Consider the following 27285-nt stretch of genomic DNA (forward strand, 5'->3'; position numbering starts at 1 on the left):
ACGACCGGACTTTCTGGCAGAAAATGTCAGACGGAATCATTCCATCGGATATTCCGATCGTGTGTGGGCTTCATCTGACTTTTTCTTTCGAAAATTCTGACGGACCTAGAAATAGAACATGTTTTAAATCTTTCCGACGGAATCAATTCCTATCTGGAAAACCGCTCGTCTGTATGCTATTCCGACGGACCAAAAACGACGCAAGGGCAGCTATTGGCTACTGGCTATTGAACTTCCCTTTTCTAGTCCCGTCTTACGTCATCGCGTTCTAAACGAACAGACTTTGGTGTGATCGTGTGTAGGCAAGTCCGTTTCAGCGGAAAAACCCTCAGAGTGCATTAGGTTTCTGGAGAGCCTTCCATCTGCTAAGTGAAGAGCAAATGTCGTTCTATGAAGCATTAATATCAACAGGTCATAATCATGGGCCAAGGCTGCAGATTACATGTTTGTGCATATGACCTTACCTCAGTAGTAGCTACCAGACATGCATATGAAAAACTTGGAAGCAGTAAAACATTTCTGAGTTAAGATATCAGTTCTATAGTATTTATCGAGATGTAACTGGGCTGTGTAAGTAAATTTTTCCAAACCTGCGCTCAAATCTTACAACAGTGCATTTTTTTTATTAATCTCCAAAAAAGAAACTTGAGTAATTAGTAACTGAACTATGCCACATGGACCAGGCCAATGATAAGGCAGTACAGCCAGCCCTCCTGTACTGGGTCCGGGCCCCATCAGTTCAAATGGGGGGCCCAGGGACCTGCTGAGCAGCAGGGCTGGCTGTACTGTCTTATTGCAGACACCGATCCTCTTCTCTCCCACTGCAGTGCTGCCAGCTTCTCCTTTTCTTTCTTCCTCCAGCTTCACTGCAGGGGGATTGGTTCTAGCACTTGCGCCCCTTCCATCTGCTGTCCTGGCCCCCGTGTGCTCCTTTCCCCCGCACCCCTTCCAGCTTCCCTCCTCGCCTCTCCTGCCGACAGCTGCTGCAGGCACACAGGGGGAAGTTTCAGGATGGAGAGCTGGGGGGAAGGGGCTGGTGAACATATAATTTATTGGCCCCTTCCTTTCCTGAATGAACACAGTGAGTGATCGGTACCAATCACACCTGTTTCCATTCACCATGTTTACTATGCTTTAGTTTGTGAATGAGCAGGAAGCCTCACTTCCAATTCATTCATCTGTGCAGCTGAGGCTGCAGAGAAAGGGACTTATAAATTTATGTCCTCATTCACTTCTGGCCAGGGGGGACTTGTCAGGTAGGCTATATGGGACCCTGTGATTTATAACAGCAGCCCTGCACATAGATATCTAAAATACAGGAGCTGCTGCTGATAAATGCTTGGGAAACACTATATCATATGACAAGATTACAAACTAGGGATGCATACACGTATTTAAAATAACAGAAATAATTTCTAGATTTCTTGAATTTTTTTTCACAATTTTTTTTTTTTAACACAATACATTTGATTTGTCATTTTAGAGGGATTAACTTTACTATGTTTATAATGTAGATTGTTTGTGTACTAGTAATGTTACTGCATTATAACTGTAAGCCTATATACTTTAGTTTGCATTTTGGTTGCAATATTTTATTTCACTTTTTCTTGAGAATATGCACTCATCCGCCATTTTATTAGGTACACCTTGCTAGTACCAGGTTGGAAACATTCCTCAGAGATTTTGGGCCATATTGACATGATAGTATCACGCAGTTGCTGCAGATTTGTCGGCTGCACATCCGTGATGCGAATCGCCCTTTCCACAACATCCCAAAGGTGCTTTATTGGATTGAGATCTGGTGACTGTGGAGGCCATTGAAGTACAGTGAACTCATTGTCATGTTCAAGAAACCTGTGGTGAGATAATTTGAACTTTGTGACATGGTGCATTATCCTGCTGGAAGTAGCCATCAGAAGATGGGTACACTGTAGTCATAAAGGGATGGACATGGTCAGCAACAACACTCAGGTAGGCCATGGCTTTCAAACAATGCTCAGTTGGTACTAAGGGGCCCAAAGTGTGCCAAGAAAATATCCCCCACACCATTACACCACCACCAGCCTGAACCATTGATACCAGACAGAATGGATCCATGCTTTCTTGTTTTTTATGCCAAATTCTGACTCTACCATCTGAATGTCGCAGCTGAAATCAAGACTCATCAGACCAGGCAACATTTTTCCAATCTTCTATTGTCCAATTTTGGTGAGACTTGTAGCCTCAGTTTCCTGTTCTTAGCTGACAGGCATAGGCACCAGGTGTGTTCTTCTGCTGCTGTAACCCATCTGCTTCAAGGTTGTGTTGTGCATTCAGAGATCGTATTCTGCATACCTTGGTTGCAACGAGTGGTTATTTGAGTTACTGTTGCTTTTCTATCCTCTTGAACCAGTTTGCCCATTCACCTCTGACATTAACAAGGGATTTTCGGCCACACAACTTCTGCTCACTGGATATTTTCTCTTCTTCGGACCATTCTCTGTAAACCTTAGAGATGGTTGTGTGTAAGAAATCCCAGTAGATCAGCAGTTTTTGAAATACTCAGACCAGCCCATCTGGCATCAACAACCATGTCACGTTTAAAGTCACTTAAATCCCCTTTCCTACCCATTCTGATGATCGGTTTTAACTTCAGCAAGTCACCTTCACCACATCTAGATGCCTAAATTCATTGAGTTGCTGCCATTCGATTGTCTGATTAGCAATTTGTGTTACCAAGCAATTGATCAGGTGTACCTAATAAGGTGAGTGTATGTGCTTATTACTTAACATACAGTATATGGATCTTTACAAAGGGCCTGAGCTTATATGTTGGCTTAATGCCCATGCAAAGTTTGTCTCGTAAGCATGTTCTTTATAAGTAACAGACCGCTGATTTGGTTTCGATTAAGGACAGCTGTAGACGGAAGCAGTCCTTAGGCTGGGTTCACACTGGTCCGACAAACGCTCCGACATTGGGAGCTCATGTCGCATGACGTGTGAAATTTAATGTTTCCCTATGGGAGCCGTCCTAACTGGTTCGACACAAGTCGTTCCGACTTTATAAATGCTGCCTGTACTACTTTGGTCCGACTTTGATCCTACTTCAGCCTATTGACTATCATTGAAGTCGGATCAAAGTCGGATTGCCGTCTTGCATGATCCGACTTCGGCACGCGACTTGTGCTCAGATGTTCTTGAGGGGGAACTCCGCGCCAAATTTTAAATAAAAAACCGGCATGGGTTCCCCCTCCAGGAGCATACCAGGCCCTTGGGTCTGGTATGGACCTTGAGGGGAACCCCCTACGCCGATAAAAACGGCGTGTCCCCCCCAATCCATACCAGACCCTTATCCGAGCACGCAGCCCGGCCGGACAGGAATGGGGGTGGGGACGAGCGAGCGCCCCCCCCCTCCTGAACCGTACCAGGCCGCATGCCCTCAACATGGGGGGGTTGGTGCCTTGGGGGAGGGGGCGCGCTGCGGCCCCCCACCCCAAAGCACCTTGTCCCCATGTTGATGAGGACAAGGGCCTCTTCCCGACAACCCTGGCCGTTGGTTGTCGGGGTCTGCGGGCGGAGGGCTTATCGGAATCCAGGAGCCCCCTTTAATAAGGGGGCCCCCAAATCCCGGCCCCCCACCCTATGTGAATGAGTATGGGGTACATGGTACCCCTACCCATTCACCTAGGGAAGTGTCAATAAAAAAAACCACAGTACACAGGTTTCAAAATTAATTTATTGGGCAGCTCCGGTATCTTCTTCCGACTTCTCCCGGTGTTCCGCCTCTTCTCCCGGGCCCCGCCGCTATCTTCTTCCAGCTCTATTGCCAGCGAGGGGCCCGGTCTGCTGCCGCTGTCTTGTCGCTGCTGTCTCGCCGCTCCTTTTCTTCATCTCTTCTTCCGATGTTGACACGACGCTCTCCCCGGCTGGAATGCTCTCTGTGCGCTCTGCTCTGACTTATATAGGCGGTGACCCCGCCCCCTTATGCCGTCACAGTCTCTGGGCATGCTGGGACTGTGACGGCATAAGGGGGCGTGGTCATCGGGTGATGACCACGCCCCCTAAAACGTCACAGTCCCAGCATGCCCAGGGACTGTGACGGCATAAGGGGGCGGGGTCACCGCCTATATAAGTCAGAGCAGAGCGCACAGAGAGCATTCCAGCCGGGGAGAGCGTCGTGTCAACATCGGAAGAAGAGATGAAGAGAAGGAGCGGCGAGACAGCGGCGACAAGACAGCGGCAGCAGACCGGGCCCCTCGCTGGCAATAGAACTGGAAGAAGATAGCGGCGGGGCCCGGGAGAAGAGGCGGAACACCGGGAGAAGTCGGAAGAAGATACCGGAGCTGCCCAATAAATTAATTTTGAAACCTGTGTACTGTGGTTTTTTTTATTGACACTTCCCTAGGTGAATGGGTAGGGGTACCATGTACCCCATACTCATTCACATAGGGTGGGGGGCCGGGATCTGGGGGCCCCCTTATTAAAGGGGGCTCCTGGATTCCGATAAGCCCTCCGCCCGCAGACCCCGACAACCAACGGCCAGGGTTGTCGGGAAGAGGCCCTTGTCCTCATCAACATGGGGACAAGGTGCTTTGGGGTGGGGGGCCGCAGCGCGCCCCCTCCCCCAAGGCACCAACCCCCCCATGTTGAGGGCATGCGGCCTGGTACGGTTCAGGAGGGGGGGGGCGCTCGCTCGTCCCCACCCCCATTTCTGTCCGGCCGGGCTGCGTGCTCGGATAAGGGTCTGGTATGGATTGGGGGGGACCCCCACGCCGTTTTTATCGGCGTAGGGGGTTCCCCTCAAGGTCCATACCAGACCCAAGGGCCTGGTATGCTCCTGAAGGGGGAACCCATGCCGGTTTTTTATTTAAAATTTGGCGCGGAGTTCCCCCTAAAGATTCATACCAAACACAGTGCCGGGCATTGGCGGGGATCCAAGTCGGATCCCCGTTCATTGAAAATCGGACACATGCCGGCTTCATGTCGCAGGGCAAAGTCGGATCCAAAGTAGGACGGCTGTCCTGTCGCACCAGTGTGAACCCAGCCTTAAAACATTTAGCAACATTCAAATCCTACTCTATCTATAAATTTAAAAATATGACTCCTCCTACTTACTATTTTTTATTATTATTTCATTTCTTCCCACCTTCTCCCTCGATTCTCACCTAGGTGAGTGCCACATTTCAGCCTCCTCCTGCAGCCTCCTAGGATATCAATGTCACATAGGAAGTAGCAGCTTCCATGCAGAATGGAGGTCGCATGTCATCAGAGGGAGGGGTTGCAAGAACTAGGAAAAAACAGCTGATTCCTGTTGACATACAAGAGAAAAAATGTGGTGTATGTGTGCAACAGTAGAGAGGGAATTAGAATAGGACAACACGGGAGTGACTGGGCTTGTAGGTATGTTTATTCTTAGTTAAACAACCAAAACGTAAAGGGCTTAAAGATCCACTTTAAGAATTTGTTTGAGCTGTACCTGCATTAGGCTGTGCTTGTCTAAAGGAATTCAATAGGATGCAGGATTGATGGTGTGCTGTGCACTACATTCTGCAAAACTGACAAGCACTGTTGCACATAGAGGGATTGTTGCTTGTAGTGCTCAATAAACCCTATACACAGCTGGTGAGAGAGGCTCACTGCAGTAGCACAAATCGCACACATAGGTGGCTTTAACACCTGTGCCGTGATACTTGTTTTGATTCTGTGTAAATTACTTTACAATCACTGGGGGTGTTTGGACCTTGTACTATATACACTGTGGTGAATAATAGGTGTCCCCCACAACCGGTTTATATGATAATGTTATGCTGGGATTTCTTTTGTTGATGGTTCAGCTGGTGCCATTTCAGTTAGTTACAGTGTTACTAAACCTCCTGGGTTCACTATATCTGGTCTCTCACAGTACACAGAACATAGAAATGCAATTATTTTATTAAATATAAACTGCTAAATACCTTTTCTCATCAGCAGTATATATCAGTCTTGTGACTTATATCAGTGTATGGTTAAAGCTTATAGGAGGATCATTTCCCGTCTTTATTCCCATCTCACATCCTCCCCAGCTACGCTCCCAACATATGCTCTACAGTGGACCAAAGACCTAGCTATAGGCTTAGACGTAGAAGACTGGACGAATATATGGGCTAACACCAAAATTTCGTCCCAAAATGTTATCGCATTAGAAGCAAACTACAAAGTTCTTATGCAGTGGTATTTGTTCCCAGTTAGGATTGCCAAATTCTTACCGACATACTCACCAGATTGTTTCCGGCTCTGTGGCGAAAGAGGCACACATACACATGTATGGTAGACATGCCCGACTGTACAACGCTTCTGGGCGACAATATTTCAAATGGCTTCTACCCTGCTTTGAGAACCTCTCAATCCTGACCCATCCTTCGCCCTACTGAACTACTTCCCACAAGACTATACTAGAGCACAGCTACGTCTTCTCCAACTCATCACTGCGGCCAAGCAAACAATAGCCAGAGCTTGGAAAACCCCAACCTTAAATATAGCTGAAGTAAAGAATAGGGTCACACAGGCTATGATACATAGCAAAATTGAAGCCACTATTCTTGATAAAATTCCCCAACATCTCAAAATTGGGTGCCCATAGATAGACTACTTTCTACCTCCTGATTTTGATAAACACCTTCTAGAACCTTAAACCCCCTTGTCCCCCTAACGAAAACGACTCTAAATACGTAGACGGCCCGTGTAAGCCATCCGACCACCTTTCCTCTGTCTATTTTTCTATCTTTCTTCTTTAATCCCACCTTTTCTTGTCACCCTTCCTCCTCCCAACCCCCCTCCTCACCCTATGTTTACCACCGGTACTGTGCTGTTTAGCTATTACCACGACCTCCTCCTTACGGAGTACCACCGTTATACTTATCTACCAAAATGTACTCTGTTTTCTGTAATTCTTCTATGCTAGACTGAAACTGTCTATAACTGCATTATGATTGTTACCAATAAAAACTTTTGAAAAGAAAGCTTATAGGAGGAATGTTCATTCGGCTCTGACTGTCCTATAAGGCTGCAGGACCCCCGACCCCCTATCTGGACAGTGCTGATGGATCCTGTGCGGATCACATGCACTCTCCCCAAAAAAAAAAACCTCTAGCAATGCATACTAAACTGAGCATGTGCAGATGATTGATTTTACTGTTGTAGATTTAGTAACATTTTAATGGTGAATATACAGAGTTACACTGCAGTTAACCTTTGACACGCACACACAAACTCACACATCATAGCTGCCACCCCGTGTTTAACAGAACAGAAATTTAACAGATATGCACAGCATTTGCTGTTGCATTTCTGACCTTTTAAAATAAATGTCTGTATTACTCACTGCCATGCAATGACAGGAATGTAACAACGTTTAATATGCAGTATCACCCTACAGAAGCAAAAACTCTTTTCATTTCTAATTAGATCAAATCAGCTAAAAATGATTGTAAAACTATTTTTTTTTTAATTAAAATAATCAATTTGTTATACTTACCTGCTCTGTGCACTGGTATTGCACAAAGCGGCTGGAAACCTCCTTCTTACAGGTCCAAGCCGGCCTGTGTGCATCTGTTGACACACACACAGCGTGGCTCGGGCAGACCCCCTTCCTCCTAAAAGGATTTGATTGACAGCAGCTTGAGCCAATGACCCCGATGCTCTCACAGATTGCTGTAATTAGAGGAAGAGAGAGCAGTGCTGCTGCACTCGACACAACACTGAATCAAAATAGGACTCAGGTTAGTATTAGGTAAAGTGAGGGGGCAATTTACCCAAGGGGGACATATTTTAAAATTTCTCCCGCCTTTAGAACTACTGTAACAATTTTTTAAATAGCATTTTAATGAACAGATAAGAAAAAGGGTGCTGGAAAATTTCCAGACAGTATATTACAAAACAGACAATAGCAACCATAAAATAAACGTGATCCTGGCAGGCCAGAATGGCAAAAGTCTAGCAAACAAAAACCTTACTATGGTAATGAATGACCAGGAGAAGTATTGGCAGATTTGGATGCCATATTTCTTCTATACAGATCAGACACCCTTGGCTTCCCAATTGCAGGTTGGGTCGTATCTAATTTTCTCAGGATACAACACTGTGGCATGTTGAAGCAGAGAGAAGGCGATAACCCCCTCCTCCTCCCTTTTTCCACACTTAATTTAATCTCCCCTTCTCTCTCCGCCTCTTCTCTCTTCTTTTTTTTAATTTATTATTATTCCCTGGTTTGAAGCTTTAAACAACAACATTTAAAAAAGGCATTTGACAAACAGGAGCGGCTAGTCTTGTTATAATGATTGCAGTGAACACAAAAAAGTCCTGAGATGCGTATTTCTAGAACACATAATTTATGCAGTGGGTTATTTGCATTGATGCTATTGTATTGTATTCCTCCTTGTTGCAATTACCTTTATACATACGGTGTGGACATATAATATAATTCAGCCCCTTTGGTTGCAGGTCACTAATTTCATTGCACACATGACGCATTTAATATCCCTAATATTTGCAATCCTCTGTCTTTTGGGAGTAATTGCAATGAGGAAATGGATACTTCCACCAAAACGTTCCTTTGATCCTTTTCTATGCAAGGAAGCTGATAACTTACAGTGGATACACTCTGAATGTATTAGTTTTACATTGTATTAGTATTACAACCTGCAAAACACTAATTAATGCAGATTTACCAATGTATACATTTATTTACGCATCTAGAGGATGTTCTAATATATTTGGGAAAAATCTGGTCTAGATGGGTGGATTCACAAGAAACCTTACTGGAAGTAGATGATATTAATAGAGAGCAGCATAACAGTTTATGTAACCATGATAGTGGAAATTAGGTTAGCCTGAAATAATATATGTGCGGTAGTATTGGATGATATCTAGCGGAGAACTTGGAAATGAGATATTCTACTGAGGTTCAGTTTTCAAAACACTGCACGTCGTGTTGTTCAAAGTTGTTTATGGGTTGTAAAAAGGCTGTACATTCATGATACTAAATATATTGTGTAAAATACTATTGGTATATAGTTATATAACTGTTATACTTCTTTTAGACTGTTGTTGAAACATACAATGATTTTTTGCATGTGTTCATATCGATACTTCTACCTGTTTTGTAATCCAGTGATGTGCTGGCAGTCTCTGTATGTAATCATTGGTATGGCAAATTAAAACTTAAAACAAAAAAAATATATAATCAAAAGGGAAAGATACTTTTAAAAAATGTGCCTGGTCTTTGTTTTCATACAGAGTTCAATTATCTTACCAAGTAAGTTCAGTCTGATATATCAGAGTCACTGGCTCTCATAAATGACTCATAGCATTCTTTAATAGTTTGGATGATAAACAAGAGTTACAGTTGCCAAATGCAACTGCATTTTTTTGCCCGTGTAAAGGTGTCACAGATCTAATGACACCCATTTAATGGGTCTGAGGGGTGTGTCGATTGGTGTATTGGAAAATGTTATTATGCTCAGAAGACACACCCTTATTGCCAATCATTCTACATACATCTATATTTCCATCTGACAAGGTTTTTAAATCTGATGACCAGCAATTTATTTAAAGTGTCACTAACCACAGTAGAAAAAAAGGAACCCCTTCCTAGTAATTTTTGTAATGTGACTGTGTCCTTTATTTAGCTCTAACAACTTGATTTATTACTTAATTTCTTGTGCAGCCTGCAAAACTTATAGTGTGGTGACAACGATCTGTGAGCTTATAGAGCTGCTGTACTGTTGCCACCACACTGTGCATGTTCCCTTTCTGCTGTGTAAGACACACCCTTATTGCCAATCATTCTACATACATCTATATTTCCATCTGACAAGGTTTTACAATCTGATGACCAACAAATTGTTTAAAGTGTCACTAACCACAGTAGAAAAAAAAAGGAAACCCTTCCTAGTAATTATTGTAATGTGCCTGTGCCTTTTATTTATTATATAAACTTTATTTATTACTTAAGTTCTTGTGCAGCCTGTGACACTAATAGTGTGGTGGCAACGATCTGTGAGATCTGTGAGATGTTCCCTTTCTGCTATGTAAGACACAGCTTACTGTAAAGGATATTCCCCAATTACTATGTGTGGCTCAGGTTGGGGGTGGAGCTAAGCCACAACAGGTCACGTATCCTGTGGGGTCCCCTCAGCTTTTTCATACCCTCCGCACAGGCTGTGCAAAGTGGATTGAATTTGTCAGTCGAGGATTTGATCGACCCCAGGCATTGGTGAGTGGATGAGATTCCTGACTGACAGCTTCACTCAGCTTTACTCAGCCTGGAGGAGAGCCTGTAAAAGCTGAGGGGAAATCACTGGAACTAGGGCCTGCTCTAACTTAGCCCTGCCCCCAGCCCAAGCCGTGCTGCAGGTGAGAAAAGAAAGAGAACACATGACCTCCACTGACATGAGAAAAAAAGTATCTAACAATAAAATAAAAAAGCATATCCCATGCATATCAATGGCTGCTAGTGTGCCTCATCATTTAGGAGCACAAGCAGGGTTTAGAACCATTTTAACAGAATGAAATTATGACTCTGTAGAGACCAAATATGAAAACAATTGTATGCATATTTTGCTTAGTAGACTTTTTTTTTTTAAAGAGATTTTGTTGAAGTTTTACAGGTTTACAGTAATTGCAATAGTATTGTGCAATACATAGTCATCAAACAAAGTCAATGTGAAATAAACAAAGTAAAGAACAGTGTGATCATTGTAGGTCAACCTCATAATTTTTTCCTGGAAGTATACATTTAACTTGATCCTTCTTAAACAGGCTTGTCTGCAACTCTATGCGAGGATCGTGGTCAAGAAGGATATGGATAAGAGGTATTCTATAGTCCTCCGTAGCAAGGGGTAGGTGTATGCACGTGCGGTGAGCTCTGCTTAATGTATGAGCTTACACCGCCCGCCCCCGGTCACCCCTATAGGGCTCTATATAGGGCTCGGGGGGGGGGGGGCATACATCTGTGTAGTAGTGGTGCAAAGAAGGACGTTTTATCGTATTGAGTGGATGCGCGCATTATAGTGGTAGAAGGATCCCATGCATTTATAAGGCTGAAGTGTAGGAGGTGGAGATTGTCTCTAGGGTCCCTCTAGCGGTGTGAACCTGTCTGTAAGAGCCTTGTGGGTCTTTGCTTAGATTGTAGATATTAAGAGTTGTCTAGCATATTGAGTATGAGGAAAGTTTCAAAGGTAAAGTGGGGTATGAGGGAGAAGTGAAGATGCGGAGGTCTATGGTGTGGTTGTCAATGTTAGCTATGGATTACTCTAGGTGGTGAAAGATGAGGCATTATTTGAAGTGGTTGTTTCCGGTGACTCTCTAAAGTGAGACCAGCATGCCCATGTCTCCCTGAAATTTGTTAGTGCTTAGTAGATTTTATTCACCCTCTGGATCAAATCACTCTTCACAGGGCCTGGTGAAGAAGGTATCATGTCACAACTTCACAGCCTAATTTAACCCTGTAAATGCCACACTACCTTGAATCAATTGCATGTGTTGGACATGACCACAGGGTGGTTGTGGTGCAGCTGTGTCAATTTGCATTAGTCATGTTTGGCTAGGGTAATGCCCCTTGAACATGTCAGGCTGTTTAATTTTAGCCACTATCATGGAACACAGGGTTGCAACTGATGTATGTATATAGCCCTGAACAGCTGCATACACAGGTTCAGGTGGGCGGTTGAAGGGGGGGTGGGGGGCAGTCAAAATCTGACTCAACCACCTGGTTTTACTGCCCCCTAGCCACACAAGTGAACAAAGCTTAAAAACCGTTCCCTATGACATATCAAACATTCACTTTTTTGAGTTCAGGTCAGTTTTAACTAGGCAAGGTATTCATTGCTCGCTGACACTTTAAAAGTCCTATTAGTTTTTTCTTTTAGGGATTTGATGTATTTTTCAGTATCTTGCAATCAAGGATTTCTGAATACTGTATAGCATATTGATACTACTGTTATAAAAAAAATTATTATGTGATTGTAATTAATACATCAAAATAATTTATATAAGATTATTGTTTGAGTAGCACCTTTACAGTCTCATATTGGGTGTAGTGTATTTGTAATACTTCTTCTATTAAAAAAAACTCTGACAATGGTTTAATTCAAAGTAACCTCTTTCCACCATGTTTTACATGGGCTGTGAGATTTTATTTTGCCATTGTTAATCAATTCACTGCTTTGCTATTACAAAGAAAACAGTGGCTCTCCCTGAATCAATTGAGAACTAATAATACATCTTTACAGACCGTTTTGTTTTGTACACAATTATAGTCCTACTATCTTGAAGGTCTACAGCCAGCTATAGACATTTCAAATCTTGGTCGGCTCAGCAGGGACCAGTCGAGATTTGAACCATGTATGGGCAGGCTGAATGTACCCAAGCTGATTGGTCGATTAACTTGGGTACAACCAGCCTGTCCAATTTTACATGCGATTATTGCTAATAACTATTATAGCCACTAGCAGTAATCACTGTTTTCACCCAGCAGGGACGGATCCCTGCACCCCCCGCTGGGAGAACATGATGGCTCTGCGTGAGGGAGTCCCCATTCAACAATGACGTGTTTGCAGGAAAGAAAATTGCTCCATCTATGGCCGGCTTAAAGCTTTCAGTTTTATTGGACATGATACTGTTATCAGTAAGATGACATGCAAACTACTGGCAGTAGTCCACTATTCAACCATATCTGAAACTAAATGGATCCTGCTCCTTTAAAATATAGCTTACATAACAATTAGTGTGAATACTGTACTGTAACATGCTTAGATATTTTAAATTAAGGTATAGTTTCCATGTAAAATATATTATTTAAAGATAAAAATTGATCAGTTTAAGGCTTATAAAAATCTAATTATCTTGTTAACTGGACCATAAAATATGTGATGATTTCACTTCATTTAACATTTAGTAAGCCTTTAATGGCAGATTTATATTGATTGATAGTAAAAATATAATTTACCTTTTAATCTGATATGAACTCATGCTATCAGTAGATATACATATTATGGCTCTAGCAATTCCCAGGCAGATTTCCAGTGACCCCTATTGTCTGCTAATTACTCTTTAGCAATCATTAATTTGCTGTCAGATGTCGGTATCCTGTAGCAAATTCACTGACTGACAGTAGCTGACACAGAGATGCAGCTGTATAATAGAATCACCGTAAGCCTTTTACAGCACTTTGTTTTGGTCCCAAATATGCCATTATCGGCTAATTAAAAATGATTTAATTCTGCATAGTCTGTATCAGTAAATCAACATTACTTTGTATGATGCATGTCATATTGTTTAACATATTGTAAAATATTTGCCTCTTTGCTATCTTAAAGTTTATGTCCTGCCTAATCCTTTTTGGTAAATTCTTTGCAAAGAAATACAAATCTATGTAACGATCCTAAAAGAACCCAGGAAGTACATACTGTATGCAAACTATTCTTTTCTGCATGATGCAGCCAACTAAACATTCAGAAATACAGTACTGTGCAAAAGTTTTAGGCAAGTGTGAAGAAATGCTGTAAAGGCTGCTTTAGAAAATATAGGTATATACCATATATTAATTGTTTATTTTAATCAATATACAAAATGCATAGTGAGCGGTCAAAAGAAACCACCCTTTGACTTCAAATCAGCATCAATTATTTTAGGTACACTTGCACACAGTTTTTGAAGGAACTCGGCAGGTAGGTTGTTCCAAACATCTTGGAGAAATAACCTCAGATCCTCTGTGGATGGAGGCTGCCTCAAATCTATCTGTCTCTTAATGTAATTCCAGACAGACTAGATGATGTTAAGATCAGGACTCTGTGGGGGCCAAACCATCACTTCCAGAATGCCTTGTTCTTCTTGACTCTAAAGATAGCTCCTAATGACATTGACAGTATGTTTGGAGTCATTGTCCTGCTGCAGAATAAATAAAGGGGTCAATCACACACTTCCCTCTCCTCCCCTCTGCCTGATTTGATTTGGATTTTTCTTCTGTTCATTTATTTTCTATTTTGTTAATTGCTAAAATTAAAGTACTTATGCCCCATACACACGATCGGATTTTCTGACAACAAATGTTGGATGTGAACTTGTTGGCGGAAAGTCCGACCGTGTGTATGCTCCATCGAACATTTGTTGTCGGACTTTCCATCAACAAATGTTGGCTAGAAGGTTCTCAAATTTTCCGCCAACAAATGTTTGTTGTCGGACTTTCCGATCGTGTGTGCATCGGACAAAAGTCATGCATGCTCGGAATCAAGTACGCGTCAGAGATATAACTAGCGTTCGTAAATGAGATATCACGTACGTCTTGTACATCACTACGTTCGTAACTGTTGGCCAACATTTGTGTGACCATGTGTATGCAAGACAAGTTGGAGCCCGATCGTGTGTATGAGGCATAACACTTCGATTTCTGAAAGCATTCCTAATTTACAGCATTTTCCACACCTGCCTGAAACTTTTGCACAGTGCTGTATTTACTGTATAACCAAATATACAACCACACATCCACATTATTGCCCCGACCCTTTTTTAGCTAATTACTTTGAGAGAGTGAAGTAAGGCTAATTAATCAGCTCACTTTAGCCCTCCCCAGTAGCACATAGTAATCTTCTCATTTCTCCTCCACTGCTCCATTACACTCTGGAGCAAATAGCATTGCCCTATTTGGGGTATGGTGAGGATCTCAATCACTACTTTCCTTTAACTTGACAACACTGGTGCATGATGATATGCCACATGTGAACAAATAGTGAGTCCTCCAAGACTTGGAGTTTATACAGAGATTCCTTTCCACACTCCTGCTGGCTAAATGAAGCACCAGTAGAATAAGGAAAGGTGACTATGAGCTTCTATGGAGAGGGGAATTTAAAGGGGATATATACTCACCTCGGCTCCACTGATGCAACAACCTGACAACTAGCATTTTCTGAAGAGGGCAACAATGGCAACATCCTTGTTTTAAAAGTACAAGTTTCCTTTAATTTTAACAGCCTGAACTGAGGCACTCTTGTTAACATATATTTAGACCCTACTATATGGGGAATTCAGCAAGGATCACAATTACTAACATAAAATTGTTTGTGAATGTATTATTGGTGACACTGAATGCAGCTCACAGCAGCGGGTGCGAGGGCCTCTAATCACTGCAACTTCAGGCAAGAGTTTAACCACTTGACAACTGGGCACTTAAACCCCCTTCCTAACCAGACCAATTTTCAGCTTTTGGTGCTCTCACATTTTGAATGACAATTACTCAGCCATGCAACACTGTATCTATATGAAATTTTTGTCCTTTTTTTCACACAAATGGAGCTTTCTTTTGGTGGTATTTAATCACCGCTGGGTTCTTTATTTTTTGCGCCGTAAAAGAAAAAAGACCGAAAAATCTGTAAAAAAATGCATTTTTCTTCATTTCTGTTATAATATTTTGCAAATTAGTAATTTTTCTTCATATATTTTGGCCAAAATTTATACCGCTACATATCTTTGGTAAAATTAACCCAAATCGGTGGATATTATTTGGTCTTTGTGAAAGTTATAGAGTCCAAAAGCTATGGTGCGAATATCTGAAAATTGATCACACCTGAAGTACTGACGGCCTATCTAATTTCTTGAGACCCTAACATTCAAGAAAAGTACAAATACCCCCCAAATGATACCTTTTTGGAAAGAAGACATTCCAAGGTATTTAGAAAGATGCATGGTGAGATTTTTGAAGTTGTCATTTTTTCCCACAATTCTTTGCAAAATCAAGGTTTTTTTTTTAACTTTTTTTTTTTCCCACAAAATTGTCATATTAGCAGGTTATTTCTCACACACCACATATGCATACCACAAATTACACCCCAAAACACATTCTGCTATTACTCCCGAGTACGGCGATACCACATGTGTGAGACTTTTACACAGCGTGGCCACATACAGAGGCCCAACATGCAGGGGAGCACCTTCAGGCGTTCTGTAGCTCCCAGGCCAATTCTGACATTTCTCTCCTACATGTAAAAATCATCATTTATTTGCTAGAAAATTACATAGAACCCCAAAACATTATATATGTTTTTTTAGCAAAGACCCTAGAGAATACAATGGCGGTTGTTGCAACTTTTTATCTCGCACGGTATTTGCGCAGCAATTTTTTTAACGCGTTTTTTTTGGGAAAAAAACTGTTTTGTGCTTTACAAAAACCAAAACAGTAAAGTTAGCCTAATGTTTTTGCATAATGTGAAAGATGAAGTTATACTGAGTAAATAGATACCCAACATGTCACCTTTCAAAATTGCACGCGCTTGTGGAATGGCGCCAAACTTTGCTACTCAAAAATCCCCATAGGCGACGCTTTAAAATTTTTTACTGGTTACATGTTTTGAGTTACAGAGGAGGTCTAGGGCCAAAATTATTACTCTCGCTCTACCGATCGCAGCGATACCTCACATGTGTGGTTTGAACACGGTTTTCATATGTGGGCGGGACTTACGTATGCGTTCGCTTCTGCATGCGAGCACGCAGGGACAGGGGCGCTTTAAAATTTTTTTATTTTTTTTTATTGTTCATTTTACTTTATTTATTTTAGTTTGATGCTTTTTTCCAAAAAAAAAAATTTTTGACCACTTTTATTCCTATTACAAGGAATATAAACATCCTTGTAATAGGAATATGGCATGACAGGTCCTCTTTACAGTGAGATATGGGGTCAATAAGACCCCACATCTCACCTCTAGGCTGGGAAGCCTGAAATAAAAAAAAAAAAAAAAAAAACGATCCTGGCTTCGATCGTAGCGGTGAGTCGGTAGAAGCGCGGGAGGGGGGGACATCCCCTCTCGCTTCCCGTAAGAACGATCAAGCAGTGGAACAGCTGCTATGATCATTCTCATGGTGTAGGGAATCGCCGGCTGAAAAAGCCGATATCTGAATGATGCCTGTAGCTGCAACCATCATTCAGATATCCCCGCACAAAGTCAAGGACGTTGTATGACGGCCGGTGGGCGGGAAGTGGTTAAAACGCATTTTTTTTTTAACACAAAGTTGTCCATTTATACAATATTTCTACCACATAACATGTACATACCAAAAATGACACCCCAAAATAGATTCCCCTGCTCCTCCTGAGTACGGCGATACCCCATGTGTGAGACTTCCACAGCTTGGCCACATACAGAGGCTGAGTACAGCTGAGCATGGCTCGGTATGGCGGGGTATTGCGGAGTATGGCGGGGTATTGCGGAGTATGGCGGGGTATTGCGGAGTATGGCAGGGTATGGCGGGGGCATGGCAGGGTATGGCGGGGGCATTGCAGAGTATGGCGGGGGCATTGCAGAGTATTGCGGGGGAATTGCAGAGTATTGCACAGCATTGCAGAGTATTGTGGGGGCATTGCAGAGTATGGCGGGGGCATTGCAGAGTACTGCACAGCATTGCAGAGTATTGTGGGGGTATTGCAGAGTATTGTGGGGGTATTGCAGAGTATTGTGGGGGTATTGCAGAGTACTGCACAGCATTGCAGAGTATTGTGGGGGTGTTGCAGAGTATTGTGGGGGTGTTGCAGAGTATTGTGGGGGTGTTGCAGAGTATTGCACAGCATTGCAGAGTATTGTGGGGGTGTTGCAGAGTATTGCTCAGCATTGCAGTGTAGTGGGGATGGCTGAGCATGGATGGATGGATGCCTGGATGTCTCTGTGCAGCGCTGTGGGCACTACACATACAGCCCACAGCGCTGCAGACATCCATCCATCCCCCTCCCAGCTCACTGTGTACCGATCGGTACACAGGCGGGGAGGAGAGGGGGAGGAGAGGAACCGGCGTCATCAGATGACGCCGGTCTGTTTACATGTGATCGCGCCGTCATTTGATGGCGCGATCACATGGTAAACGGCCGCGATCAGCGGCCATTTACCGGGATCCGTGATGCGCCGGGTCCTCTGGACCCGGCGGTCACGGATGTGTTCGGGTGCGCGCCCCAGGGGGCGCGCGAGAGGGGAATTCTGGGAGGACGTCATAGTACGTCCACCCAGAGTTATCCAACCGCCCTGCAGCCGTCATTCGGCTATGGGCCGGTTGGTAAGTGGTTAAAGTGGTTCTAAAGCACAAAGTTTTGTATCGAAATGCATTACCCTCCACCCCCTAAAAAACTTACCTGAGTCCTGTATTGATCCAGTGCTCTGCCTGTCTGCAGTAGCGCTAGTTCTCTCTCTCCCCTCTCACAGGCCCAGAGACAGCAGAGGGAGCTATTGGCTCCTGCTGCTCTCAATCAAATGCTGTGAGGAGGAAGCGGCAGTGGGGGCAAGCTGTGCGATAGACACACAAAACCTGGCTTGGGAGCGAGCCCACAGGTGTACCACCATAGAAAGTGCCAGCGGAGGACCCCAGAAGAGGAGTTTTGGGGCTGCTTTGTGCAATACTATTGCACGGAGCAGGTAAGTTTGGTATTTAAAATATATATATATGGTCTTTAAAACCGCTCTAAGTTTTATTACACTGTTGCTTTTGGGAAAGTTACAACCTTAGATTACACGCAGCAACTCCTAGGGGCATAGTTATAAAACGGGCTTCAATCTGAGCACATTCTTGTACTCAAAAACATTTGCCTTAGTTTTATGTTGGGTGTGTAAATCTTCCTGGTTTGGATTCAAGAGGACTCGTTTTGCTGATTAGGATTTTAAGACTACAGTGCTTAAAATAAGTGCCAGTGAGGAAGCAGGAGCCTGCAAGGCAGGTCTTCCTTAGGCTAAATCCATGAAAAAATGATTGATTTACCATTTGACAATCAGGGCCAGCAAAATATAAAATTTGCTGTAATAATAATATTAAGACCTGGATTGCTCATTGAAGAGGCAAATGATGAATGGCTTTCAGAATAAACATTCTGATGACTGTTCAGCAGTGAGAAAGCAGTGAACATCATCTGCTTTATACGTATGCTACCAAGTTTTACAGAACATTCTGATTACCCATAAGGTTCTTAAGGACATTATGAGTAAGCAATTTGACATATGAAATAGAATATAGATCTCACTTATTCCTTCATTTATATCTTTTTAGTTTAATATAAAGTAATGTATTTTCCCCAGAGAACACACCTGCCATCTGATATGCCAATGTTGGGATTGAAAAATAATACATGTTCCAGTTCTGTGGCCAGAGCATTAACTTCATCGAGCACATAGACTTGATAAACACAACATCTTTTTACTGCTCTGTGAGCCATAACTACTGGTTGTAGGTTGACATCAATTCTGATTTGTCCCTTCTCTCTTCATTCAAAAAGTCGTGCCATTCTCAGCCTGTCATCACTGATAAGTGATGAAACCCAAGGCAATCCAATTTTATTTGAGATTGAAAAGCTTTCAACAAATTGAACCAATTTACTGTTTTACAGTCTTGTTTGGGCGTTATTTTGAGCTGTTTCAAATGTGCACTTCTTATCTTTAATTACTAAGATTTAATGTGATGATAAACAAACGAATGCTTTAACGTGAAGTAAAGCTACATCTCTGATGTATGAAGATCAGTTCTAAACGCAGGCATTGTTCTAATAAATTAATGAGAAGCCATGCTAATGCCTAATCTTGCACATGTAAGACACAAGGTTTCTCCATCAAAGTCTGTGAGAAATCCCACACTAAGGCCAAACAAACAGGAGAATGAAGGAGAACTGGAGGTAACAATGTTAAACATAAGATCTTTATTTTAAAGAGCGTGTGCATCTGAATTTTTCTAGTTACTATCTTCTACAGCCAGGAATTTTGTCTTGTTGACATCTGCAGTTACAGTGTATTGTTTACATGGCTATCTGGTGGTTCTAGGTGTGTTTGCTACATATTGTTTTTTGTAGTTTTTCACTGCAGCTCTATGAGAATATAAAAGATAACATTGGGCCTGAGAATGCCAAATGGGTTGCTTCTAATGTAACTTGGTGTGTGGACCTTGCTGGTTTAAGTGTGAGCTCAGAGGTGGGACAAGGCTTTCTGCAGTCTCCTTTCCATGTTTCTATTGCAGTCAAGCCCTACATCCCCAAAAATTGTGCTCTGTAATGCCGTGTACACACGGTCGGACTTTTCGGCTACAAAAGTCCGACAGGCCGTCTGACAGACTTTCGACGGACTTTTGGCGGACTTTTGGCGGACTTGCGGCAGACTTTCTAACGAACGGACTTGCCTACATATAATCACACAAAAGTCCGACGGATTCGTACGTGATGACGTACACCGGACTAAAATAAGGAAGTTGATAGCCAGTAGCCAATAGCTGCCCTAGCATGGGTTTTTGTCCGTCTGACTACCATACAGACGAGCGGATTTCTGGGTCCGGCGTAGTTACGATGTAAAGATTTGAAGCATGTTTCAAATCTAAAGTCTGTCAGATTTGCGGCTGAAAAAGTCTGCTGAAAGTCCGGGGAAGCCCACACACGATCGGATTGTCAGCCAGCTTTGGTCCGTTGGCGTCCGTCGGACTTTTGTAGACGAAAAGTCCGACCGTGTGTACGCGGCATAACTCTTTTCCAACAAAGTTGGGAACTTTGTACACTGCCCATCTAGAATCATCCCCAAATTCCCTCTGATGGTTTTGCCTTCAACATTTTTTAAGTTTATTTTTTTTTATACCTATTTAGTTACATTTATTTTGAACTGGAAAGAAAATATTGCAGTATTTAATTAATAACTAGGTAAATAATATGTAGATTGTCTGCGCTTTGACTAGCCTGAATGCTTCAACCATAAGTTGGTCTTGACAATGGAAGACAAGGTTTGCCTTTGTTATAGACAGTAGCAAACTACAGTATGTTATATTACCTTCACATGTGTATGAATTTAGTTTACAGTATTCATTTACATTACACTGGTGCTTTTTAAATCCTTGAGCCTTTCAGATCACTCTTTTTGATCTAACAATATACAGTTGCACATAGACACTGGGGAAATTTTTGGGTTCCTGTTTCTTACAAGCAAATCAAATATCTGTACTGCAAAGGGTTTGTTTGGTAATCTTTTATAAAATCTATGCATGATATTTACATTGACAAAGACAATTATGTCCTCTGATTTTTCAAGTATGTTATATTTTGGCTGAGATAACAACCACTTTACAGTGGAGGCTGACACAAATTAATAGTCAGAACTAAGGTGTCTGGTATTCCTTTGTGTGAAATTATGTTTTAATGCTTTATGTAATCTGAATATAGCTGACTCTAAAAATGTAGAGTTTAATAAAAATTAGCTTTTTAAGGATACATGCCTCAAAAAGTAAACATTTTATTTTTAAAAATGTCTGCTTTAACAATAAAATATATAAAAAGACAAATTATTTATCATGATCCAATGACTTACAGTGCTCTGAAGAACATAGGAGGTTCACTGCTTAATAAGGATTTTTTTTATACCTTTTTCTTACAGGAGGTGGAACTGTGCCGCCTGAATAGCCAGGATAGACTGGGCTTAACTGTCTGCTACAGGACAGATGATGAGGAAGATACAGCAATATATGTCAGTGAGGTAAAGAGAAAATGACTGACGGTAATAAGGAAAGGTGGGAAAAGGGTGTGGGAGAGATCATCTGTTATGCCTAGATCACAGAGACTGTCTGTTATAAAGTACAAGAGTCTGAGTGAAAAATGTATGAAGTGTTAATAGAATAGTGCAGTTGTATGAAGAGGTGCATTGGTACAAGGAATGAAAATAACTAAATAGCCCTTATAGGAACAAATTCAGATTTTTTTTCGTCCATGTAGTAGGTGTGATGGTGCACCTTTATAAGATGAAAAAATATATGCAATAAGCATATTAGATGATTGTATGACAATAAACCTAAACATTACTGGCTGATAATGTTTACTGCCATTTTCATATTGTCGTTGCATTCTTCTAATTATTAAGCCTGCTTTTATTTGATTAATGTTATTCAGTTCAGCCTATCCTTGTCACTCACATTTCAGCTGTAGACTAAGCTTAGGTTGGAGGTTTCTGAAATCCACAATTATACAAACATACATCCATTAAAATCTCCCTAAACTCACATAATTAAAAACTATCACTAAATGGTGTACTAAAAAGCTGTTCATACTCATTCACAATGGGATTTGTTTTCTGTATTCTGCAAAATACCTGGTGGATCCTGCTTTTCTCTGTCTCCCCCTCCTGTACATGTACATAGGGATTTTACAGAGCAATGTTGGCAGCTAGTGCACATCATAGGCATGCGTAGGGGGCGCGCCAGGTGTGCCTGGGCACACCCTAATAACTCCTAATAACACTGTGCGGTGCCAATTCCCCTTACTGCCTGGCTTGCCTCCTCTTCTCTCCTCCCGGCTGCTGCGGGGGATGTTTTAGGATGAAGAATTTCGATAGGGGCTAATCAATATGTCATTTACCGGCCACTTCCTTTTCCAAATGAACATACTCACTGTGTTCAATCATAACCAAAGCATAATAAACGTTGTTTACTATGCTTCCATTTGTGAATGAACAGGAAGCCGCTCAGCACAGGGCATTTCCCATTCATTCACTGTCCAGTGCAGGTGAGGCTGCAGGGAAAGTTATGTGTGTTTGAGTTTTGGGGTGCACACCCTAGTGCAATAGGCTGCGCACACCTATGGTGCACATGGTCAGTTTTACGCATATTTGTACCCTGAGCATTTCCCTATTACATCACAGTAGCCCATATGACCATAGAGTCACACATGTGGGTGTATACACAGTGGTAAATGACAGCTCACTCTCTCTCTCCTCCTCCTCCTCCTCCTCCATGCCCACTAACTAGCTAAACACAATGGGGGTGGGAAATAACATCTTGATTGATGGAGGCTTCACCTCCATGTTATTCTAAGACAGGGGCTGGAGGAGTGTGACACAGCTTGTGATTGGCAGAAATCCACCCACACCATGTTATTGTCAACAAATAATAAATATTTGATTTCAAATATATAATTGTATGACATTTAAAACAGTTTATTTGATAGTTTATTTTTTTATTATGTATTCCAAAGACTGATTTTTTTTTTTTGAACATGTGACTAGTAGCAGAGGACTAGAAGCTCCTCCTGCCACTGTTTTCTTACAGACAGGCTGCGAAAGAGTTGGATCATGTGACAGCTGTACAGTATATTGATTTGGAAAGAAGACACTTTTTTAAAATTAAAATAATTACAGTGCCATCATTTGCATACCGAAAAAGAAGGGTAATGTAAATTAAACAGTATGTGTTTGGTATCACTTTAGGACCAAGGATGGTGTTGGCTTGGACGTGTTAATAATTTTGATAACTTTCTTTTTCTTTTTTTTTTTGGCTGCATTCTTTGGTTTCTTTTTAAGTACAAACCTAAACCTACCAGATGCACTGAATCAACTTTGATAATTAAAACATCCTTGTCGTCAGTAGTGTAGAAAAACTGCCACTAAGGTGGTATAGCAGGAACATAGCCTCAGTTATATTTTACCCTCTAGAATGGTTTAGATAGACCCTAAAACACTGACAGCTCAAAAATGAAAATACTGACTAAAGCTATGACGTTAAAGATGAAGTGTGAGCTAACGTTATGTTGCTGCTTTAGCTAGGCACCAATAATGTACCTCTAATGATGTGTGCCCCATTGGTAGCTGCTGCTTCTTTCAATCTCCCTGTGTCTAATCACAAAATGCCTTTAATTTTTCTTTAAACAATACAAGATGTTTTCTGAATGTAGGAGTTGCATAGTGAGAAACCCGCTATGACCACTATGCTTGGCTGAAGTCTGTATTTGTGTATTAGAGTTTACTGGTTTTGGGGTTGGAGTGGTTAATAAGTTGACCCACTCGGAGAGATTTACTAAAATTGGAGCACACAGAATATAGTGCACCTGTGCATAGTAACCAAGCAGCTTCCAGATTTTAGGCCCGGTTCACTCTGGTGCTACATACGCTCCAACTTTGGGAGCACATGTCGCATGACGTGTATAAATCAATGGTTCCCTATGAGCGCCATCTTAGCTGGTCTGACTTGTGTCTGTCCGACTTTGAAAAAGGTTCCTGCACTACTTTGGTCCGACTTGGACATGATTTTATGCCATTGATTTGAATGTAATTCGTGTTCAAGTCAGATCATCATCTTAATTGATCCGACTTGTGGCATGTGACTTGTGCTCTGAGGATTTTGAAGGGGAACCCCAGGCTAAAAGAAAAAAGAAAAAAACATTGTATGGTCCCCCCTCAAGACCATTCCAGACCCTTCAGATCTGGTATGGATTTTAGTGGAACCCCAACACCAAAAAAAAAAAATGCCATGGGGTCACCCCAAAATCCATATCAGACCCTTATCGGAGCATGCAGCCTGGCAGGTCAGGAAAGGGGGGGCATTCGAGCGCCCATCTGGACCATACAGGCCACATGCCTTCAACATGGCGGGGTGTGTGCTTTGGGGCAGGGGGGCTCTGTGCCCCCACCCCAAAGCACCTTGTCCCCATGCTGATGGGGACAAGGGCCTCTTCCTGACAACCCTGGGTGGTGGTTGTGGGGGTCAGTGGGCAGGTGACTTATCGGAATCTGGAAGCCCCCTTTAACAAGGGGGCCCCCATATCCTGCCCCCATGTGAATGAGTAGGGGATACATTGTACCCCCTACTCATTCACCCCAAAAACAATGTCAAAAATAAAAACAGTACACAGGTTTTTCACCTAATCCTTTATTAAAAATGAAGCATGTCCCCAGTCGTAGCTCCAACGTGTCTTCTTTCTTCTCCCTTCTCCAGTTCTTCTCCCCCCTCCGGTTCTTCTCCCTTCTCTGGTTCTTCTCCCTCCGCTGATGTCTTCTTCCTCTGGTTCTTCTCCCTCCACTGCTGATGTCTTCTTCCTCTGGTTATTCTTCCTTCGCTGTTCTTCTCCCGATGCTGTCCCCTGCAGTTGTACCAGCTCAGTTCTCTGCCAGTTCTTATATAGCCATGGGACGTGGCCATCCGCTGACGTCATCTGGAGACACCTCTCCCTTGTGACTTCACCACCCGGGGCTTGAGGAAGAAGACTTTAGCAGTGGAGGGAGAAGAACCGGAGGAAGAAGACATCAGTGGATGGATAAGAACCAGAGGGGTGAAGAACTGAAGGGAGAAGAAAAAGAAAAAGCTAAGACGGGGAACATTCTTTATTATTAATAAAGGACTTTATTAAAAACCTGTGTACTGTTTTAATTTATTTTTGACACTTTTTTGTGTGAATGAGTAGGGGTACAATGTACCCCTACTCATTCACATGAGGTGGCAGGATCTGGGGGCCCCCTTGTTATAAGTTTCTGATAAGCCCCCTGCCCACAGATCCCCACAACCACTGCCCAGGGTTGTCGTGGAGGAGGCCCTTGTCCCCATCAACATGCACCCACCCCCCCATGTTGAGGGCATGTTGCCCGGTATGGTCTTTGAGGGGGGGAGAGGCTTGCTGTTTTTTTTAATTTTGGCGTAGGGTTCCACTTCAAAATTTGTACCAGGCTCAGAGAGCCTGGTATGTTTGGATCAAAGTCAGATCCCGTCCATTGAAGTCGCATGGAAGTCAGACATGAGGTCGTATCGCAAAGTCGGATCGAAAATCGTCCGACTTCCATGTTGGAACAGTGTGAACTTGGCCTTATTGTCAAAGTTTAATTGAACAAGTTGAAATTAGAAACTGATTGGTTACTATGCACAGCTGCACCACATTCTGAGAGCACCAGTTGTAGTAAATCTCCTTCTCCAAGTTATAAAAGAAAGGTACTGTTCCTGATTGTACCAGTTACTTCACTGGTCAGTGCCAGTGTGAGACAGGCTACACAGTAAGAAATCCAGGAAATGTGTTACTTTAACACTGACATAATCTATGTCTGGAGGGAAATCTCTGCCCCTTCCACTGCCATATGTTTTCCTAGGTGATGGTGGCATTTTTTAAAAACAAATGTCCATCTGCTTTCCAACATAACAAAAAGGGTGTAATGATAGCCAGATAAACTCTTTCTGTCACAGTATCCTGGAAAAAATGTGTGGAGTGCTTTGCATCTGTTTTACAACCTATGGCATTGTAGACTGGGCAACAACAAGTGTAATGGCCCTTCTAGATATATTTATATATATTATTTTATCATTATTATTTTACCTGAGAATGTGCATGCCCCCTGCAGAATAAAAAGCAACAGAAAAATATTTTTGTCACTGTGGCCCGAAAGTTGAACGATATACAGGACATACAGATGGAATAGGCTGCCTGGGCTAGTCAGTTTTCAAAAACATCCTAGTTCTAAAGCTTCTAAGTCTGCTCCTATATGCTTCTTTTTTATCTCTTTATTCTCTCTATTTTATCTTTTCACCCCAGTGAAACTGTATATGATTATAATTTTTTTTAACATTTCAAGCTTACAATAATTTTTTCATCTTAATCAGCCTGGAGCAGTCCTGCAAGACTAGTTCCTGAAATAAAAAATCCTCTGTAATTATACTGGCCTTTGCCATTAAATAACCCTACGTGGTTTATTATTTTTTGTGACAGGCTATTACTAAAAAGGAATATTGAACCTTTTATATAAGATGTAACCTAAAAGCAAATGCTACACTTGAGGTGCTTCTGTTTGAAAAATAGCTTTTGGCATGACAGGGCCTAATGAATGGTTTAGGATAACCATCAACAGAGGGTGATAGATAGTGTTCCCACTCTGGACACTGGATCATTATTCATTACAGAAATATTAAACATCTGAACGGCTCAAGAGCCCTCTATGGATGTCAAGTTTTAACTCAATATATCAACAGTCACAATGGCAGGATATTTGATAATACTTACTTACAGTAGAATGAAAGAAAATTCAGACCTGATACAATTGATACCGGTAATTGAAATATATAAATATGCTTTATAAAAATGGAAAATTTACTTTTACTGCAAATTTTCTTTATTTGATTCGAAAAAGATGCATTAATTTAGTGATCTATATTAAGATTTTATGTTCTTCTTTTACAATTTTTTTTTTTGCAAATTCAGAATATATTCAAATTAAAATAGGTTTACAGTGTAATACTTTACTTATATGAATACTATGTTACCTTTTTCTTTTTGTGTGGAGTAGGTATGAACCAAACAACTTGTGCTTGGCTTGAGGTGGGTCCAGCAAACTTAAGTTTAGAAATTAAAGTTTTGCAGAAAGCAGCAATTTTAATAATGCTTAAAGTGAAACATTACCTCCCCTCCTGAACCTTACCAGGCTTTATGCTGCATAAAGTGGGGCCTTGCCCCCATGCTGATAAGGACAAGGTCCTCTTACCCATAATCCTGGCCCAGCGGTTGTGGGGATCTGCAGGTGGGGGGGTTATCAGAATCTA

General features: G+C 42.0%; 1 protein-coding gene across 2 annotated transcripts in view; it reads left to right on the forward strand.

The window, feature by feature from the left end:
- Nucleotides 1-27285, forward strand: part of PDZRN4 (PDZ domain containing ring finger 4) — a 265975-nt gene that overhangs the window by 164379 nt on the left and 74311 nt on the right. For both annotated transcript variants that reach the window (XM_073619931.1, XM_073619932.1), the window contains one exon: nucleotides 21381-21479. In XM_073619931.1, the coding sequence (XP_073476032.1) occupies nucleotides 21381-21479 (99 nt within the window). The remainder of the gene's footprint in view (nucleotides 1-21380; nucleotides 21480-27285) is intronic.

Source organism: Aquarana catesbeiana, linkage group LG03 (genome assembly GCF_042186555.1).
Source record: "Aquarana catesbeiana isolate 2022-GZ linkage group LG03, ASM4218655v1, whole genome shotgun sequence".
Lineage (NCBI taxonomy): Eukaryota > Metazoa > Chordata > Amphibia > Anura > Ranidae > Aquarana > Aquarana catesbeiana.